Raw genomic sequence first — 21,826 nt, 5'->3', positions numbered from 1 at the left:
TTAGCAATGGAGTTCCTTTTCATGTTCAACACATGTGCACATGTGCAGTATTTCTTCCCTTTCATGTTCAATACATGTGTACATGTATACTGTTTGTTCCCTTTCATGTTCAATACTTGTATACCTGTGCGGTGTTTGTTCCCTTTTATGTTCAACACATGTGTACTTGTACAGAGTTTGTTCCCTTTTATGTTCAACACATGTGTACATGTATAGTGTTTGTTCCCTTTCATGTTCAATACATGTATACCTGTGCGGTGTTTGTACCCTTTCATGTTCAGTACATGTGTACATGTACAGAGTTTGAATCAGGTTAAATATTTACCCTCTGATAGCTTTTCTAAAACTACGTTTCTATTTACTCTGAGAATTTGATGCATGTATGTAGCGTATTTTATTCACACCCACCTTTCACTTCCTCCTCCAACTCCCCTTGGGCCCGCCAAAGGTCCCCTCCCAATTTAATGACCCCTCTCTTTTTCAGGACCCCCAGGTTAATTAGTGCCACCCCTATGCACATGGGTGTGGGGTCCACCATCTGAACAGTGGTAACTTACCTGTGGTTACAGGTTCAAAGAAACATGACTCTCCATTCCTTAGCAGCCATTAGCTGCCACTAGCTCCTCAGCCAGGGGTGGGTGCTTCATGAGCTTCCTCTCCCACCCACGCTGGGGTTTTGACTGGCTCGATTGGCACCACACAGGTCTCGTGCTGTGGGTTCGTGGGTGCAATGGCCACGTCCTGTCTAGATGACGGCATTTCACGGCACCACCACTGCTCCGCCTCTTATGTTATTTCGTCCTCATCCATTGCAGTGTTCTCCACGTCTTGGGAAGGAGAGGAGCTGACTCAAAGGTCTCATTAGGTTTGAGCCTTGGCAGTCACTTATTTTCAGCACTTAGGATAGTTATGGGTCTCTGCATTAATGGCTGTCCCCAGCAAATAAGAAACTTCTCTGCTCCTAGTTGAGAGCAGCACATGTCCATGGGCATAAATATCAATATTTAGATAGCAGTTTGACAGTGGTAGGTCTCCCCACCACGTAGGACCTGTGACCTCCCCGAGCATAGGCACAAATTCCCTCCTGCAGGACAGGTCTCAAACCCAATCAGAAAGCCATTGGTCACTCCTGTAACAGTCATGATCTTGCCTGGTATGTTGGTGTTATAGCGTGCAATGTCCATCACTGATAAGACAGCTACTCTTCTATGTTATTTATTAGAGGTCATTCAGGCTTTGTGACAGTCTGGTAGTATTTGTCCCAAATTTTGATGTGTGGATCCTTTTTCTCAGCAATGCTATCTGTAAATTTCTCCACAGATTTATTTTTACATATGCAAATAAATTATAATTTTTTAAAAATATTTACTTATTATGTATACAATATTCTGTCTGTGTATCTGCCTGCAGGCCAGAAGAGGACATCAGATCTCATTTCAGATGGTTGTGAGCCACCATGTGGTTGCTGGGAATTGAATTCAGGACATTTGGAAGAGCAGGCAATGCTCTTAACCTCTGAGCCATCTCTCCAGCCCATAAATTATAATTTTTATACTAGCATAATACTGGAAACCCCTAAGGTGGGCATCCTTAGCAGCCTGGCTCATTAACTTGAGCTGTGTGGATATAATACAGCTGTGAAAAAGATGAAGGGAGCTCGAGATGAATACTGAAATACTTTATTATTAAATAAATCAAAAGCAGGGTACAGAGGGCTGTATGTGTACTCTCAGAGTCATACCAAACTCTACAGTTATGTCTATTTATCTGCACATAGATAACTAGAGAATATGAAAGAAACTGGTAACAGAGCTGACCTACGGCAATTAGATTGGGCAAAACTCAGGAACAAAATTGTCAGGGAAGAAAGGGAACAAAACACACACACACACACGCACACTCACACACACAAACACACACACAAACTGGCATTTAAATTTTATTACTTAAGAAAATCTATATTTTCTCCTTTCCCTTTTCTTCCTTTACGTTTCCAAGGCGACACGGTAAGGCCAGAGACAGTGACGAGGAGAATGAGGCCGATGACGAGGATGCCATGGCTAGCGCCGTGGGATGCCTCGGGCCTTTCAGTGGATTCCTGGCACCTGAACTGCAGAAGTACCAAAAGCAGATTAAAGGTAAAGGGGGTTGTCATATGATAGTGTTGGTTCATTCAAACAAGGGCCTGCAGATGCCTACTCTCTGCCTGGCTACTGTCATTCATAGCCTTTATAAAAGCATCTTCTCCATGGTTTGTCTCTTGGCAGGATCTATCTGTAGCTCTTGTCGCCCATACAGAACCCCTTTGGTTTCCTTTATGATAACTCTGACTGCCGCTTGTTCGGGTTCAGCTTTGCCTGCTCAGTGTATAGCTTATACTCAGTGCATCCTGTTTGATTCGGGGCCCGGTAGACGGGGCTCTCTTCTACTTAGGATTGAGTATTTCTTGTCATTTCACAAGACCCTAGATCTTCCCCTTAGCCTTGGGTTCCTAATCAGCAGAGGGAGTTTGTCTCCTCCTCTCCCTCGAGGATGGCTCTCACATCTCCTAAAGGCCCTTGCTGGGGTTGCCTGCCTGCCTGCCTGCCTGCCTGCCTGCCTGCCTGTCTTCTTTCTTCCTTTTTCTCCCACCTTGACTCTCATTCATCCTGGGAACTGAACCTAGGACCCACACACGCTAGGAAAGTGCTCTACCATGGATCTGTGGTACCAGTCCTCGGAAAGAGGTCATTTCTTGTAAGATATGACTCTATACCTTTTGATAGCCTGTGAATCCACCGATATGTGCTATGATTTGGGATTGTCTCTCTTAAATGTGGTGTTCAGGATCATTGGCCACACTCTATTTCCTGCATAAAAGTGATTTCCTGTGGGCTTGACAGTGCAGCCTAATGAGCTTTTAAAAGCAGCCTGTAGTTTTTTCCACTGGGTCCTTTCCTGTCTTGGGTGGCAGTTCTGTCTTCGGATATTTTGTCCACCTCTTCTAATTAGAGGCCAATTCTCGTGTACAAAGAGGACAGAAATGACACACAGGCCCTCTGCGTTATCTTTGCCCCCTGTTAACTTTACTGTCTTGAGATTATTAAGCTGTCTTGTCTTTTGTTGTTGTTTATTATTTAGAATGTGGCAGTGGTGGATGATGGTATTGCCTTTTGGCTGTGGTAGTTTTGAATGCTACACCCAAGCCTCGGCTCATTTTGAGATTGTTTGAGACAGTCTTTGCCTTAGTTACTTTTCCATTGCTGTGATAAGACTCACCATGACCAATGCAACCCATAGAAGAAAGAGTTTATCTGGGGCTTACAGTTTCAGAGAGTTGAGTTCATGACCATCATGGCAGGGAGCATGGTAAAGGCAGGCAGACACGGCATGGGAACAGTAGCTAGGAGTTCATGTCATGAGACAACCACAAGACAGAGAAAACACCAGAGCATGGTGAGTCCTTTGAAACTTCAAAGCCCACCACCAGTGACACACCTTCTCCAACAAGGCCACACCTCTAATCTTTCTGAAGCAGTTCTACCAGCTGGGGACTGATTATTCAGACACAGGGAGCCTATGATTCAAACCACTCCAGTCTTGGATATCCTGGGTGTTACGTCCCTGACCCAAGTGCTGGGATTGGTACAGGCATGTGCCACCATGCCAGGTTTATATGGTGCTGATGACTGGCCTTAGGGTTTTGTACATACCAGGCTAGCACTGCACCAGCCGAGCCACACGCCCAGCTTCATTTTGAGTTTCAGCCTGCTTGAAGACTGGGTTCATGTACAGAAATTCATTGAGTTGTACAGACTTCGGGTCTATTTTGGTGTGTGATGTTTTTATTTATTTGCAAGGGTTTTTTATAATAAAGTTTATAAACTTAGAAACAGTTTGACTGGGGGAAGAAGACTGGGTTCACACTGTTTTGTGTGTTATGTCCATGATGTGTACTCTCCTCCTGTCTTTAAAACAACCATTGGGAATCTGAGCCCAACAAGATTCCTCTTGATTTCTGTAATACCGTTTGCACTCTTTCTTCTCTGAATTTTTTTTATTTTTAGACATGTACTCAATTATTAATGTTAAAGTTTTTAAAATTATATCATTACTTTGATATATAACTTTTTATTGACCCTTTTTATTTTTAAAGATTTATTTTATTCATGTGTATGAACGTGTCTGCTTGAGTGCCTGTGTACATGTATGTGTGAATGCCTGTGTGCATATATGTGTTTGAGTGCCTGGATGCATATCTGTGTGGATGCCTTTGTACATGCAATAGCCAGAAGAGGGTTGTCAGATCTCTTGGAGCTGGAGTTACAGATGTTTGTGTGTCTCTGAGCTACATACATGTGTTCTGAGATCTGAACTCTGGTCTTATAATTCTGCAGCAAGTGCTCCTAACCATTGAGCCGTCCCCCTCCAGCCCCATTGCTAAAGGTTTTGGTCATAGCCTACGGTCAGTTTTCTTCTGTGCAATTTAGACCAGGGTGGCTATCACTTTCGCATAAATATGCTTCCTAGTGATTTTGTTCAGCTTACCCATTTTTTAAATTTTCTTTTTCTTAGAGAAGCGATTTCAGTAACAAATGAGGTAAATTTATAAGATGCCCAATTCTCCCCGGAGATGTTCTCAGCAGATATTAGCACAGCGAAAATTTCTGTCTTTCTTCTATTAGTTCCCAGACTCACTTGTATACATTGTTTTAGAGATTTTCTCTCCCACAGTCCAGGCAGACTGTGGGTGTACATACAATGTACCAGAGCAATGGTTTCTCTTTTGAGGGTACAATCTTGATTTTACCTAAGGGGAAGTTCTGCTAGCTGTGGATGGATGTCCCAGGGTCAGAAACTATATCAAACATAACATCCATGATAGACAATCAGAAGTACATGTTAAAGGACTTGCTTCTGGGGACACAATCCTCCAAAGTCTCATACACTGATGAAAGGTGCTGTCTTTAGAATGTGCTTGTACATCTATAAGTGGGTCAGCCCTATAGGTTCTCATGGAGATGTGAGGATGTCACAGTTATTATCATAGAACACTTGCTGTACTATATTTTTCTGAGGGATTTTTTTTACAAAGTGGTATTGATTTTTACCTGGAGATAGTTGATCTTATGTCTACATCATGAAGAAAGTGGCCACAAAATCAATGAACCTCAGGCTCGTTAGGGACTGCAGGAGCAAACCAAAGCAAAAACTAGAGAAAGCTAGGGGTGGTTTCCCGGCTTAGAATTTCTTGACGGTTAAGGAACTACATCGGAGGTAGGGAAACCGTTCCCCTTTGCTGGGTTCCCCTCCGCTGACCTTGCGTTCCTTCCCGGAGGGCAGAAGCGAGCGAGGAACAGAGCCCGAGGTCCAACAACATCGCAGAGCTGAGCCCGGGAGCCATCAATTCCTGCCGCAGTGAGTACCACGCGGCCTTCAACAGTATGATGATGGAGCGGATGACCACAGACATCAACGCTCTGAAGCGGCAGTACTCGCGCATCAAGAAGAAGCAGCAGCAGCAGCTCCACCACGTGTACATAAGGGCAGGTACGGAGATTCTTCCATAGGTTCGAATGTGACCCCAGTGTGGGCAGCGTGACCTGAGGATGACCTCAGACTTCTCGCTGTCGTGGCAAAGACCTGATGAGAGCACAGTAGGGGGTTACTTTGTCCCGTACGAGGGCTCACAGCCATCATGGAGGGGAAAGCGAGGAGGTGAGAGCGGCTATGATAGGGGGTGGGTGTGCAGGGATGTGAGGCAGAGCCCGCACATTGTGCCCAGAGGCAGAGAGCAGAGAGACGCGTGTGAGGATACTTAGTTTCCTTTCCTCTTTCGCCCTCCTATTCAGTCCAATACCTCAGCCCAAGGGTTGGTGCTGCTTGCCTTCAGGGTGGGTCTTCCCTGGGAACCTCTCTGGACACCTTCACCGATGTGCCTCCCAGGTGGCTCCCAGGTGGCTCCAAGTCTAGTTGAGAATGAAGATTAGCCATCACGCCTTTACCTATCAGCCAGCAGGTCCCAGAAAGCAGCATATTTAGAATCTCACTTTCAACTTTATTTTATCAGGGAGTAAAGAAGAAAAGGACCTTGGGTTCTTTTTAGGCCCCAAGGAACAGGCCGTGGATGGTAGTATATCCCATTGACTGTATAAGTGTGCTTGTCCGGAGGGATTTACAAATGATTAAAGTGTTGCTGAGCTATGCAATCCTTGGACTTGAGAAATTTTAGAAATTCAAATTTGTGGGCCAGTGCCATGCCCCAGATGGTAGAAGTGCACAGAGCTGGCAGCCTGAGTCAGTTCCTGGACACTACAGAGAAATGACTCCACAAGCCGTCCTCTGGCCTCCCTGTGTGCGCTGTGGTCCACACCCATCTGAATGCACACATGGAAACAAATAAGCAATAAGCTGAAGCATCTGATAATGGAATCTAGTCATTTGTGTACTTCACAGAAATTCTGATAAGGAAGATGGGAGAAACTGGGCCTCACTGATAAGCCGCTCCCAGCGTGTCAGGAGTGTCGGAGAACAGCCTCAAGCCATTTGGTTGAAAGGTTCTTTTCCAAGGATTGTCGAGCTCTTTTTTTCTCTTTATAATCCCCCAAATCACAGTGACCAATCGGCCTTGCTGTTTAATACGTGCTGACTTGGGAGTAGGTCTCCTGTCCCCAATGAGGCTGTTGTCTATCCTGAGTTCACAAAGATAGAAATTTGGCCTGCGGCTTCTGAGCATGTGACTGGTCTAGGACAAAAACTGAATTCACCATTGGGAGAAATAGGGGAATCTTAAAGGATCTGACTCCACATGGAACCATTAAGAAAGCAATCATGAATATATATTACCATTCTAAAGGAGAGGACGGGGGACATAGTGGGAAAAGATGGGGCCAGAGCAAAACTAAACCCAGCAGAGGCAGCACCAGACCCTGCCGCTCTATCTCTGACGGGGCCTAGATGGCCCGTTTCCCCTGCAGCGTCTCATACCTATCTGCCTTCCGTTACTCTCCTGCCTACGCACAGCTCTCTACGGCGGAGGTTTCACAGCTGAGGTTTTGCAGCATCTTGTGTCAAAATGCAGCCCAGGCTTCATCTTCACAACTTTATGCGGTGTGCTCTCAAAGTCTTCTCGTGGGGCTCTGACTGTGCCAAACATAGACCGATTGCACCACTATATGGATAGGACTTGAAGTACCAGATTCCCGGGGTAGGGAGGGCCTGGGGCACCAGATTCCCGGGGTAGGGAGGGCCTGGGGCACCAGATTCCTGGGGTAGGGAGGGCCTGGGGCACCAGATTCCTGGGGTAGGGAGGGCCTGGGGTACCAGATTCCTGGGGTAGGGAGGGCCTGAGGCACCAGATTCCCGGGGTAGGGAGGGCCTGAGGCACCAGATTCCCGGGGTAGGGAGGGCCTGAGGTACCAGATTCCCAGGTTAGGGAGGGCCTGGGGCACCAGATTCCCAGGTTAGAGAGGGCCTAAGGTACCAGATTCCCAGGTTAGAAAGGGCCTGAGGTACCAGATTCCCAGGTTAGAGAGGGCCTGGAGTATCAGATTCCCAGGTTAGAGAGGGCCTGAGGTACCAGATTCCCAGGTTAGAAAGGGCCTGGGGTACCAGATTCCCAGGTTAGAGAGGGCCTGAGGTACCAGATTCCCAGGTTAGGGAGGGCTGGGGTATCAGATTCCCAGGTTAAAGAGGGCCTGAGCTACCAGATTCCTAGGTTAGAAAGGGCCTGGGGTACCAGATTCCCAGTTTAGAGAGGGCCTGGGGTACCAGATTCCCAGGCTAGAGAGGTCCTGGGGTACTAGATTCCCAGGTTAGAGAGGTCCTGGAGTATCAGATTCCCAGGTTAGAAAGGGCCTGAGGTACCAGATTCCCAGGTTAGGGAGGGCCTGAGGTACCAGATTCCCAGGGTAGGGAGGGCCTGAGGTACCAGATTCCCGGGGTAAGGAGGATAGGAAGTTGAGAGCTCCTGTTTTCTTGGGAAAATGAGGAGAAATGTTGTTTGTGGAGAGTATGCTGGAGGTGTTGAGAATCAGGAGGAGCTTAGGGACAGTAATAAAGATTTGCGTAGATCACTGGACAGACTGACAGAGGGACCAGGAGGAAAGACTGGTGACGTCAAGGCATGCCCCTTTGACCCACTTCTACAGTTTCAACCACGTACACGTATTGATGCAGGGACAGTGAACCATCAGTTAGGTCAAGGTCATGATGATGCAGTCAGCGATGGGCTCTGCCGGCTGAGACCAAGCCTTTCTTAAGGAGCCCTTGGAGAACACACCCATCCAAACCATAGCATGTCCGCAGCCTCCAATGCTCCCTTCCCGGAAGAGGTGGAACTGGGCATCACAGGTGCTAGGGTGTGATTCAGTTTCTGTGTCTCCAGTCACATGGCTCTGCTGGCACCTGGAAAATTAATGGGGAAAAGATTCCGGGGTGAGCTCCGTGAGATTGCTGTTCGGACAGACGTGTTTCTGTGTCGTATGTTTTACACCCTTTCAACCTTTCTTTCAGACAAAGGACCAGTCACCAGCATCCTCCCATCTCAGGTAAACAATTCTCCAGTGATAAATCACCTTCTTCTAGGGAAAAAGATGAAAATTACAAACAGAGCAAGCAAGAATGCAGTCATCCACATCCCCGGCCACGCAGGAGGTAAAATGTCTCCTGTCCCCTACGAAGACCTCAAGACCAAGCTCAACTCTCCATGGCGGACTCACATCAGAGTTCACAAAAAGAACATGCCACGGACCAAGAGTCACCTGGGCTGTGGGGACACCGTAGGGCTGATAGAGGAGCAGAATGAAGGCTGCAGGGCCAGCAGCCTGGGGGCAGCTGAGGAGCTTCCCTCCAGCTGTGCAGCAGCAGCTTGTGGTGAGGGCAGCAGCTGTGCCGCGGGCACTCCAAGGACAATCGAAGGGCAGTCGCCGGAGCCGGTATTTGGGGATGCTGATGTTGTCGATGTGTCTGCAGTGCAGGTGAAATTGGAAGCCTTGGAACTGAACCAAAGGGATGCCCCTGCAGAGACTGAGCCCAAGGCGCTCCTCCCCTGCCAGCAGCGTGCCCCGGAGTCCATGGATGGCCCTGGGGAAAACCAGGCTCCCAGCAAACCTCTCCCTGTCAGCAACTCCAAAGCCCCTATCTTCAGCCCTTTTCCTAGCGTCAAGCCGCTTCGAAAGTCAGCCACGGCCAGGAATTTGGGGTTGTACGGCCCTACAGAAAGAACCCCAACCATGCACTTCCCTCAGATCAGCAGGAGCTTCAACAAATCGGCCACCGGGAGCAGCAGCAGCACCAAGAAGCGATGACGCCTCCCAGTGGCTCAGCGTCTGGACTCGCGGGGCATGGCGACATTAACATGCCGGCCGTACCCGTCCTGTTCTGTTTGTCCAGTGAGAATGAATCGGGAGGCTAGGAGCCTGGAGGCTAGGAGGCCCATCAAAGTGGGAGCTGGAAGTGTCGTGGTGGGAACCAGGGTAGGGACCTTTCCTACCCACTAGGTAGCTGGTAAAGTGGATTCTTGTGACTGAATAAATCGTGTGTGCTTCTCCAGCGTGGAGTTTCCCCGATTTTCCTTGTGAACTCTTTAGAAAAGAATATGTAGACTGTTAAGCCCTCTTCTGGCCTTCTCAGGGCCTTTTTTGGGATCCCTGAAACAACAACACGTTCCCCTGGCCTTCCTGCCCTCTGGGCGTCACTAGTCCTCCGGCATGAACGAACACACCAGCTTGCTAGAACAGAAACTGTGCAAAGAAGTTTCTTAGTTGCAGAAAACCCTGTCCTGATGTTTCTCTGTTTGCTCTGTTGGAGAGGGGAGGGAATTTGTGTGTGTAGGATGAGTGTGTGTGCGTGCATGTGTGTGTGCACTTTAATACCTGTCTTCAAATTGTTTTTTATTCTTCCGCTAAAGCAGGAAAAAAAAATCAAGATAGTCTTTCTTTAACTTTCTATTTCTACCCGTGAAAAGAAAACCTTCACATCAGTTGGCACTGACGTTAACCACCAAACTGAAGAGCATACGCAGAGACACTCACTGGCTATGCATTAAGCAACTGCTCCTAACCGCTTGCGGATTCCGACATTTCCTGAGGCCCCTTTTCTTCTCGCGAGGACTCGGCGAACTCTATGTGGAACGCGTGCACCTTCTGAACGCGGTTCCTTTACCTCCCAGCCCTCTCTCCACGGCAGATGTGCAATGCCTTGCCCACAACCAGAACACAGCACCCGTGACTCTGTTACTTGAATTCCGTGCTTTTGGGTTGGACTCCTTTGTTACTTGAACACTGCCTTTCTCTGGAGCAGGCCCCAGCTCGTTCCCTCATGTTCCTCTCTCTCATTCCCTCCTACCCTGGTCCCCGCAGGTCAGAGGCAGCTCCTCTTGTCTCCACTATGCAGTTGGGAACTCTGTGCCACACACATGAAGTGGCGCTTCAGTTACTCCAGGTAAATAATCCAGTGTTTCGTAGGACCTCACTATGTTTCTTCTCGTACGATAAGCTGGCTTGCTGCTCTTTGCACACGTGCATTGGTGCCAGAGCTGATCCGAGCCAAGACTAGGAAGCCATTCACTGCACAGCCTCCTGACTCTAAGGAGCTCTCTCCAAGGCACAGAGGCCCGGAATGGTGTTTACAGAGCAAGCTGCGAAACCTCCTCCTCATGAAAATTTAGCTCTTTCTCCAAATGCTTCATGCACCTCTCCCTGGGCTGAATGAAGGGTTTCCCGCTTTGTAGCCGCCATCATTAGCAGAATAGAGAGACACCGTGACCTTCATCTCTCGTCATTAGCAGAATAGAGAGACATTGACCTTCATCTCTCGTCATTAGCAGAATAGAGAGACACCGTGACCTTCATCTCTGGAAGGCTTTGGCAGTTTTTTCAGGAATACTGTTGAAGTCGTCAGTGTTCATTTGAGCAAGTTGACTCACTAATTCTGAAGCCAGAGCTGGTTTCAGAGGGAGCTTTTACAATGAGAGGTACTCAGTTGTTTTTTTTTTAAAATAAATCAGTGGAATTGTGTGGGCTCTTTTGAATGAAAAGCCTCCACAGGAATGACACATTTCATGCCCTGTGCAGTATTTTTGCCCCAAAGGACCTGAAGATTGAATGCGTGGCTAATAAATTGTTATACTTTGGGCCTGAAGTTTTTTCTGAAGTTAGCAGGCAGCTTCTCAGCAGACAGCCATGTTCTTCCTAGACCTGGGGATGGCTGTGGTGGGTGGGGGGCTTACTTTGCACACCACTCCCAGGTGATGGGATCCACTGTTTTCTAAAGCCAAGCACAAAGAAGGATTTCTGGTACCTGCTAAACTTCAGATAACAACTTTTAGCCTCACTAGCGTTTTTTGTCCCGATCACCCCAATTAAGCTCCCCCAGCCAGTCTGTTTGACTTAAGTAGAAAATTGTCCCCTCTCTGCCAGGCCCTGGCTCCCCATGAGTCTGGGTGTTGGGGGGAGGTGGGTAGTAGGTGGGGCTGCCCTACTGAGAGATCTGTCAGTATTCTCCTCTCGCCTATGTCTTGAGAAAGGGACCGGCACAGGGCATGGGCTGAGTGTCGGTTGAAGGGATAGTTGAGAGGGAAATTTTTTTTTCGGTTAAAGTGACCATGTCAATTTAGAAAACTCCACAGATCCGTGTTAAAGCTCTCTGTACCAATACCGTGCATGCACAATACCAAGTAATCATAACGTGAACCGGTCGACCTCTGAGCCTTGCCTCTTAGGACAAGAACTCTGCCACAGCCTCCCCCACACAGCATGTGCAAAGGCCTGTATGGACTCACCGTCTTCCCCGTGTACTGGGCACTTTGCAAACACCAGAAGAACTTAACCGCAGGAGTCTATTTCCACGCCTGCCTGTACCCTCTCAGCACTTTTTGGGGAGTCAACCCTGCACCTCAGTCCTCTCTCAAAACCTCTAGACCTACACCTAGTTTGTAATGTCTACCTATGGCTGTAACTGTTAGGACCAATGTTCTCTTTTTCTCTCATCTCGTTCTGAAGAGCTGTACTGATGACAAAGATAAATGCATAAAGTCTCTCACGGTTGTCATTGTGGTGTGGTTTTTCTGTCCGGGTGCGTGCGGGAAACGGGCTGTGACATTCCTCATCTGTCACCGCTTTTTTGCCTACGTGCTGCTTGGTCATAGGAATCAGGGAATTGGGCTCCATTTTTCCCATCCTTATCTCTAGGTCCCAGGGTTCCCTGTCTCTTGCCCAGGACAGGGCAGAAGAGCAGGTTCCTGAGAAGCAGGCAGATGAGGACGGCAGGGAGGGAGAGAGAATACATGTCTATGGTGTACACATACATTGATGTTTACATCTACCGCTTCACTTTGTTTAGTAAAAGAGAGCAATAATACAAATTTCCATCTTGTCTTTCAAGAAGTCTGCTTGAACTGGGAACTAGGATCAAGTGTCTCTGCACAGATTCTTCATAATTTCCAAATTACCTTCTTTGACACCTATAGCAGCCATTTGGCAGCATTTCAGATACATGACTTTTCCTAATTAGGAAAAGATCATGCTTTAGAAACTTCAGAAAATACAAGAATTTACTCACGTTTGGGCAGAGATCTTTTCAATAACTGCATGCGTGTACACGCTTCACACCATTTCCGTGGATCAAACTTGGGTCACCAGGACCACACAAATAAGACGTAGCAACTGTAGAAATAAAAACTGGGGCAGCGGGCAGACCAGATGGAAACACAGCTGCTCACGAGCATTCGGACCGTTGCAATGGAAGTTTCTGCTTCTCCTATGAGAGGTCGATTACGTTAGCCAAGTCTGGAGTCATGGAGTCTTTGCTTTACAGCCATGGATGGGAGGGGTTGCTGGATGATAAAGGTGGCCTGTGCTCTCTAGGGCATGGGCGGGGACTGGCATGTGTAACTGTAGATCAGCTCCCGTGTGGTCTCCATCTCAGGATATGGCGTGTCTTGACCCTGCTGCCATAACAAGAGGCCACACCCTGGGTGCCTTCAACAACAGACTTTTGAATTTGTGATGTGGGATGCCATTCTGCATGCTGCGGATATGTCTTGTCACCACTGGTTAATAAAGAAGCTGATTTGGTCAATAACCAGGCAGGATAGAGCCAGGTGGGAATTCCAAGCAAAGATACAGGGAAAAAGAAGGCAGAGTCAGGGAGATGCCAGCAGTCTCCAGAGACGCAAGATGTGAGGTATCAAGCCATGAGCCTTGTGGTAAAATATAGAATAATAGAAATGGGTCAAACTGTAAGAACTAGTTAGCAATAACCCTGAGCTGATCGGCCAAGCAGTTTGTAATTAATATTAAGCCTCAGAGTGGTCATTCAGGCACTGGCGGGCGGGAGAGAAGCCTCCAGTAACAAAGTTATAGAAGAGGGAGGTCAAAGGTCAAGGTATTGGCAGGCTTGGTGTCCAGTGAGGAAGCTCCCTCTTCCTAGTTTGTAGGTGACTAGGTGTATGTGTGTGTTTGCGTGTGCGTGTATGCAAAAGTGTGCGTGTGTGTGTGTGTGTGTGTATGAGTGTGGTGTTGCATGCTCACCCATGTTCTTTCATTTTGCTGCCAGGGTGACATTTGGAAAATTAAACAGTTAACAGGCCCATCTTCCTTTTACTTTGATTTTCTGGAAAAAACAAACCCTTAGATGATCCAGACCACGAATTATTCTCTAGATTATTTTCCCATTATCTGTCCCCTGTGTTGTCATCTTGACCTAGCACCACCAGACAGCACTGTTGACCGTTAGTTGGGCTTTTGTGTGTCAGGCATTATTCTAGCTACATCACGTGTGCAAGCTCAGGTGTCCCCCAAGGAGCGCTGTAAACTTGGGATCACTCACTATTCCATGCTATAGCAAGGTGGTTGTGCTCCCAACCATGGATTGACACCTGGCTGGTCACCTGCGCACTCTGGGCTGTCTGACACTATAGTCTGATAGTTTACTACCTACTGAAAGTAGGGACATTCATTTGTTTTGTGTTATTGTGATAAATACCTGAAATAATAAAAAAAGAGAAGGTTTATCTTGTCTCATGCTTCCAAAGCCTTCTGTTGATGGTTGATTGATCTTTGTGGGTTTGGGGTATGTGACAAGATGGTGGTGGTGGTGAGAGCAAAGTCACTCCCCTCATAGCCAGAAATCGAAAGAGACCAGAAAAGGAAAAGATGGGAGTCTATAGCCCTTTCAAGGGCACATCCCAATGACCTGGAGAGCTCCTACTAGGCTCCTTTGAAGTTTTCCACCCCTTCTCAAATAGCATCAGGATAGAGACCAAGATTGTAACACACAGGCTTCTGGGAAGCATTTACTTTCTGACCTACAGCAGCACCACCAGAGGCAGCTCCACGTGCCTGCAGGGTAGCTCCCTGTGTGTCTGCAGGGTAGCAAGCCAGTTGAGTGGGGCCAGGCCTCTCAGGCCCTGCTGTGCTGAGCAGAGGAATGAGAGCACTCCCTGGGAGCACACTTGCTCAGAAACACATGAGAAAGGCCTCTTGAGGGAAAGGCAACCCTGTCCACACCCAGGGGACAGGAGGACTTGTAAGCCTGTGTCTGAGTCACTGATGCGAAAGAGATCTTACCTGGGCCAGAAGGTGCCAAAGTCTGAGAGGAGCTGAGCTACCCAGAATGTAGGCGATTTACTCTACAGGTGAATATGCAACAGAACTGGAAATACGGGGATGCTTAGAGGTACCGAGTGCAATGTGGCATGCTGCTGGCATAAGTAATGCCCTGCTTCATAAGTAGGGCATTACTACTATGAATAATCAATCAAACAAAAAACAACAGAAAACACAGGTACTTCTAGAAGTGACGACATGAGTAGGGGTGTTTGTCTCTGAAAGCTGGACCCGTGAAAGCCTAGGAAGGGACACCATCAAATATTTAACTGAATGCCAGATGGCAGGCGCTCTACTCCGTTTGAAAACAGGCTGACTTGTTTATGTCAACTGAAAATGGAGCCCCAAATATACCAAAATGTCATATTCCTGGAAATCCTGAAATCTGTTTTCAAATTCCTTTATCAAATAGAAAACAAGACTATATAAATTTTGCTGTCCACAGCAGTGTGTTTAGCTCATATGTTGGATCGCCTAAGGTTTCATTAGTTCAAGTTTGCCATAATTTTAGTTTCAGTTGGAACATTAGCGTGATTTGAGAGGTGGCACCGATAAATTCTTTTTCACCTTAACGATAGATTTTCAACTCACTGAAATGAGTGGTAGAATCCATTGAAAATGAAAAATCTGTAAGCCAGTTTTCATCAAGTTCTGGCACAGATTTTGTTTTTGGTGCCAACCATAAATAGCTCGTCAACACACCACAAATAATAAAATCTTTTCTACATTTGGTCCAGACAGCAATTTTTTCTCAGAAAGACAAATGATGTCACCATAGTCAGCATCAACACTTTTAAGGAATTCTTGGAATTGGAGATGATTTAATCCCCCGGCTCTCGAGGCAGTCTGGAGTCACACAATGCTGTCCATATTTAAGGCTTTCTCAGGCATCAAGTCTTTAAGTTTCATGTCATGATGAGGCTAAGCCTGAGTTTCGCTTGGTCACTGAATTGCCTTCTAGTTTTGAAGGGGTATCACCAGTAATTGTTCCAGGAATGTTGACGATGGACAAAGCCTTTAACGTATCTTTCACTGCTTTGTGTCAATCTCTTGATTTAGCTGTATCTTTTAACGGTACTAAAGCTGTTCTTTGGTGACATATTTGTCACGAGCACTCCTAATAAAAACAGCATGCTGAGCCATGTTGGTCCATCAGTTCTGTGATGTGATTATCCATCTATGAGATGTAGGGTAGAAAATGACAGCTCTTCCTACCAAACTACTTCTATTAAATTAAAAACAATATATACGGGTGTTTAGCCAGCACTGTGTACGAGGGTCCTCGAGGAGACTGGACAGAGGCATCTGACCGTCTGGAACTGGAGTTACAGACAGTTCGAGCCTATTTTCTTTTGGGATGCTTTAAGAAGCCATTCCAGGATCTAAAATAATAGAGAAGGGACTGTATTTACTTTATTATGGAAATGAATTGACAGGAATATATTGAGGTTTGGCTTTTCCGCCCCTCACCTCTGGATGCAGTTCATGAGTGGAACTAAAATGTGCCGGTATCCTTAATAATCAAGTAGGAATACTTCACTGTCTAAGGGCTCAGTGAGTTAAGACACTTGTTGCCAAGCCTGAGTTGGATTCCCAGGATCCATCACTGACCCTTGCAAGTTGCCATCTAACTTCCACATGTGTGCCATGGCCTGTGACCCACCTCTAAATAAGTGAATACGTAAGTAAGACATGTAATAAAAACCTGACTTCTGAGTAACTGTACACACCTGTCATTTACAGTGATAAAGTGTTATTGATAATGGTTGTGCTTTACTCCTAAGTTACCATGAGCACTGTGACCTCCGATGGTGCTGAGACCACCGTCAACACCCAGGACACAACACCCTGGAAGCTGCAGCCACCATGACATAGAGTCTGTGTGTGTGCACAGGTAGCAAGAACATGCATACAGGTATTTGGAGCATGTGTATGTGTGTGTTTTGAATGATACTGTGGTTTGACACTGTTCATTTAAAAGTGTACACTATAGGACCTTGCAATCAAGTCACAAAAAGGAAAGTTCCAAGGAAAACTGTTCATGTTCCAAGCGGGATTGTGATTCTTGAGGCATCCGCAGCTTTCCTGAACCACTCCTTCCCCTTGGGTCATGGGCTGGGCCACCTGCTCTAGAATCAGAGGGTTCTGATGCTGTAGTCCCCGACTGGAGCTGAGGGTCTGGGAGCTTCTTGTGCAGTTGCTGTTACAAATCTCTGTTCAAAGGCTGAAGAGCCTGGAGTCTGATGTCCTTAGACAGCAGTGCCAGGAAAGAGCTACCTGCTGAAGAAGCATGGAGTTGGTGGGCACCTAAGCACACGCCTCTCCCTTGCCCTCCCAGCCCCACCTACAGGTGGTACCACCCTGTTCAGGGCAGCCTTTTCCCAGTGCACTAAGTCACACACATGACTTAGATGACTCTGCAGACATCTTCCCGACACAGCCAGAACATTTACCAAATGTTCTGTGCAGTCACGTAGGTATCCAAGACGAACACCCACAACATTTTTTATACTACCTTATTTATGTGTATCGAGATTTAAATCACTTCTTCATGTTCACCTCTGTCATTTTTCTCCATTGTATTTCTAGGTCTTGTGAAATTTGGAGAGCATTCTCTACTTTGTATTTAGTAAAAAGAAAAATCCTTTCCACTTGCTGTTTGTTTTGTTTTTGTTTTCAAGACAAGTGTTTCTCTCTGTAGCTTTGGAACCTGTCCTGGAACTCACTCTGTAGACCAGGCTGGCCTTGAATTCAAAGATCTACCTGCCTCCACCTCCTGAGTGCTGGGATTAAAGGTGTGCACCACCACCGCCTTTTGCTATTTTTAAATACATCTTTAAAAAATTATTAATTTTATGTGCATCGCTGTTTTGCCTGCATGTGTGTCTGTGTGAAGGTGTCAGATCCTCTGTTGCTGGAGTCACAGAGAGTTGTGAGCGGCCTTGTGGGTACTGGGAATTGAACCCAGGTCCTCTGGAAGAGCAGCCATTGCTCCCTCCTTTTCCTATTTTTATGGCTTCCTTTTTATGGTTGTATCTTTGAAGCTGGAGTTTCCTTTTATGTAAGATGTGAAGGAAGACATCGTCTTAGCGTATCTGTGAAGTGATCAATCTTAATACTCTAACTCCCATCATTACACCTTGTTGAGTCCCTGTATGTTTTAGAGTATATTTCTGGACTTCAGATTTACAACAGAACCCTGAGTTCAAACTAACCCAGTTAAGCGGTGTCAGAGTACTCTGTGTTGATTGGGGTTGGAGCCCAAACCCTTCCTCATTCCTTCTCTTGCCCAGGATAACCCAGACGCCGTTCTGCAGAGAACTTGGGTTCTGGGGGACAGAGTGTGAAAGTCACTGATTTGGGCCCTGTTTGTTTCTCACAGGAAGATAAGTGCAGATAAAGATGGAGTTCTGCCAAGGATCCTGTGGATGTCCTTTCCTTCCCCATGGGCATGGACTGTTCCCTTGGGAGAGAAGTCACATGGAGTGGGGGGAAGAGCCCCTAGCTCTTGTCCAGGACAGCCATCATGACAGAGGTCCTCATATTTGAGAGAAGAGTTTTTCAGGAAAAGTGGACAGCCACATACAGAGTTCCGTGTATCTCTGTCTGCCTGCCTCTGTCTATTGGCAGTTACAGACGTGGAAATGTGAACAGGTACACTAGAGACAGCGGGAGGACATGAGATTCCTATTGATTCACACCTTATTCCCTTGAGACAGCATCTCTCATTCAACCGGCCAGCCCCAGCAGCCCCTTGGCTCTAGCCCACCATCCCCTATCCACCAGGGCTAGAGGTGGGTGTGATTTTTTTTCATGAATGTTTTAAAGTTTCACCCAGTGTAGTAAACAAACAGCTGGGCATCGCAGATGTGGTGTAGCAGTTTTGATTTGAGCTGGGCATGGTCGGTGTTATGTGGTAGTTTTAATAAGTCCTAGACATTAGCAGCCACCCAATGGATCTGCAGTCTGGAAAGGAATCCTGGTTGTGCCTCGAATACTGGTGAATAAGGATAGAGCTGGCCTAAGTTCTAGGCTGAAGTGTCCTGTAACTTCCAGAAGGATCCTGTTAGTGATTATTGGCTTCTCTCACTTTTTCAGTCAACTTCCCACCAGGTTTTCCGTTCTCGATGGCTGTCTCTGAGCGGATGGGTGGTGGGTTACCTGACCACTAGATGCCGCTGTTGCTTCATGCGAACTTTGCCAGATGCCTTGGCGCTAGGGACTCAGGATGCTTCCCTCTGCCCTGTAGGTTACTAGGATGGCTCTGTTGCTCCTGTGTCCGCGGGGCCATCTTGCTCATTTGCAAACAGATGTGGCCTTGATCATTGGGTGAGAAGCATCCAGGCACAAAGTTCCCAGCCAAAGACTACCCTGTCTTGAAGAGTGCTTTAAAATAATGCTTTCCTTGAAAACTTTGTCCTCAGATGCCTCGCAAGGTGTCTGCAGCCTGAAGGCCAGCAGCAGCCCTCCTTTGAAAATAATATGTAGGCTAGGATGTCACATTGGGGACAAGAGCAAAGGTGGCCCTACTGGGTTCTAGGCTAGAAATGGAGATAGATAGGGACCTCAGAGCTAGAAAAACTCTGGGAGGTCACTAGATCAACCTCCCATTTAGTGAAGGCAATTCTTTGGCAACCTCACTGGTGGATGAGTGTGCCCATGCCCTTCACACTAATATTCTTCCTGACGAGATGTTTCACGTGGGGCAGTTTTGTTGGAGAGCGCAGTCTGTGTGTTGCTCTAACCTGCTTTGCTTCTATTGTCTTTCGTCGTGACTGCCAGATCAGAGAAGCTCATTACCTGTTTGTTGGATACTTTCAGGTCCAAGGCATTGTGCTGAGTCATCTGAGGGTGTTCTGGGGAGACAACCGGGACTGTCAATATTATCGTACTGTATATTTCTTAGGAAGAAATGTGACATCCCAGGAGAAATCTAATTCATGCCAATTGTAGGCACAATGGTGCCACTCAATCTAGAAGATTCTGTCCAATAAGACTGCATTGGTATGTTACAAACACCAACAAGCTAATTGATTTGAATTCAAGACAGATTTAGATTTCCTTGTCGGGCTCCATCCCCTGTCCCTCCCTGCTCCCCCTGCCATCTGTGTGCGCAAACCGTTGCACTAACTTGTGCTCTTCACTACCAGGCCATTGTCTGCATGGTGTCTAGTGAGTTCTTTACAGTCATACATTGTCTGCATGGTGGCTAGTGAGTTCTTTACACTCAAACACGTCACTAAGTGTGGAGGTATGGCAATTAATCTACCTTCTGCACATTTTATGTCTTTAATGGAGTCTCCCAGGGTTGTGGCATTCGCAGTTCTGAGACCTTTGCCTGATCTGACCTAATCCTGGTTGGGAAAGCATGATCACCCACCCATGCATGTCTGTTCTAGAAAACTTTAGACATATCTGACTAGGTTTTTTTCTTTAATTTATTATTTTTTTAACTGAATCCAATTCAGTATCTAGAAATGTGAGTGAAACTTAGCTTGGGTTCGGATTCCATTCATCAGTGGTACTTTACAAATTCTGGATGGTGACACATGTCATATGCATACAACATCTTCTGGGTCTCTTTCGTTTTCCTTCCCCCCTTCCTCTGTCTGTCTGTCTTATATCATATATCTTATATCTATGACTGACCTCAAAATTGTGTCTTTCCTCCTGCTTCAAACCCTTGCACGCCAGGACTACAGTCGTGAGTCACCAGCCTGATCCTTAGTTTGTTGAGCTCAATTATTGTTTGGAGGGAAAACGGCCTTTGAGGCCTCTTCTGTAACAATCTCTAGGAGTTTCCGGTTTAAAGGAGTGGACCATGGGCAGGGTAGCCTGAGTCTTTGGTGTGTGTGTTGTGTATGTAGTGTGTGTATATGTGTGATGTGTGTGTATGGTTTGTGTATGTGTGTGGTGTGTGTGTATGTATATGAGTGTGTGGTGTGTGATGTATGTGTAATGTGTGTATGATGTGCATGTGGTGTGTGTCTGTAGTGTGTGTTGTGTGTGTGTAACATGTGTTGTGTGTGGTATGTATGTGTAGTATGTGGTGTATGTGTAGCATGTGGTGTGTGTGCTGTGTGTATATGTGTGTGTGCTGTGTGTGCTCTGTGTGTGTGTGGTGTGTGTGGTATGTGTGTGTGCTTGATGTGTGCGTGTGGTGTGTGATGTTTGTGTGTTTGGTGTGTGTGGTATGTGTGTGATGCGTGTGGTGTGTGTGTGTGTGTGCTGTGTGTGTTTGGTGTGTGTGTGTGTGCGTATGTGGTGTGTGTGTGGTGTGTGTAGTGGGAGTAAATGTTTATAAGAAACCACTTACTTGTGAACACAGAGCGCACCTGTTCTTACACAGGTGACCCGAGTCCCATTGATGATGGTTATAGGAACCGTCAAGATCACACTGGCTGTATCGCTGTATCAGCCGAGCCGACTGGTTCTAAGGGAACCCCTGGAAGCAGAATGAATAATTGAATACCAAGATTAGCAGGAAGCAGAAGGACTCCAAAGGGAGAAGGTGGGCATAAAAGGGGGAAATGGGAGGGTAAAATAAATAAATAAATAAATAAATAAATAAATACAAGGAAAATACTCGATTAAATACTAGCCAACATGTGATCTTGTGGTTTTGCTCTGATGATGTTTACGGTAAGAAAAAGCCCCGCCTCTCGGTGTTGGTCTTTAGCTACTCATTTTGTTCAATGACAATATTAGTAACTAAATAATCTTCCAATTTGCATATATCAGATATTAGTCATATATGTTAGTTAATACTTCCGCATCATATGGTCCAGTCACCTCCTACCTGGGCCCCTAATTCCACAAACAAGAAAGCAAGCATTATAGGAAGAAAAGAATTGGAATCGCAAGACTGTCCATGGTGAAAGCAGGAAGGTCCGCACAGCAGTGGAAGAGGTGTTTGTCTAGTGAATGTCATCGGGATGTGCGAATGATTGATTATGTATTTCCCAGAGGCATTTTCACTTCGCTGACAGCGCACCGTTAGCTCACTGACCCCAGCTCTGAGTCTTCCTTCATTGACTTCCCCTTTCCTTCCCACCCATTTAATATTGGGGTGCCCTGAAGTTTAGCCCATGGACCACGTATCGGTATCTACTGCATCGGTAACCTGTCCTAGACTCGTGCTTTAAATACTATTTGTATGCCAACAACTCCAAATGGGCACTTCCAGCCCACATTTCCTCCTGAGTTCCAGATTACAGACCAGCAGTCCACACAACATC

General features: G+C 46.6%; 1 protein-coding gene across 4 annotated transcripts in view; it reads left to right on the top strand.

Annotated features, from left to right (window-relative positions):
* Tbc1d30 (TBC1 domain family member 30) overlaps nt 1–12,030 on the top strand; it is an 85,250-nt gene extending 73,220 nt beyond the window's left edge. For 2 of the 4 annotated variants that reach the window (XM_085683444.2, XM_048418503.3), the window contains 4 exons: nt 1,999–2,138; nt 5,323–5,529; nt 6,050–6,109; nt 8,494–12,030. In XM_085683444.2, coding sequence (XP_085539570.2) covers nt 1,999–2,138; nt 5,323–5,529; nt 6,050–6,109; nt 8,494–9,287 — 1,201 coding nt within the window. In that variant the 3' untranslated portion in view covers nt 9,288–12,030. The remainder of the gene's footprint in view (nt 1–1,998; nt 2,139–5,322; nt 5,530–6,049; nt 6,110–8,493) is intronic. The other 2 variants (XM_085683446.2, XM_048418504.3) reach the window with 1 other exon arrangement.
* The last annotated feature ends 9,796 nt before the right edge of the window (nt 12,031–21,826 follow it).

The sequence above is a fragment of the Myodes glareolus genome, chromosome 26, assembly GCF_982192425.1.
Source record: "Myodes glareolus chromosome 26, mMyoGla1.1, whole genome shotgun sequence".
Taxonomy (NCBI): Eukaryota; Metazoa; Chordata; class Mammalia; order Rodentia; family Cricetidae; genus Myodes; species Myodes glareolus.
Note: the sequence above shows the minus strand (reverse complement) of the source record. Positions and strands in the feature narration are given on the sequence as shown.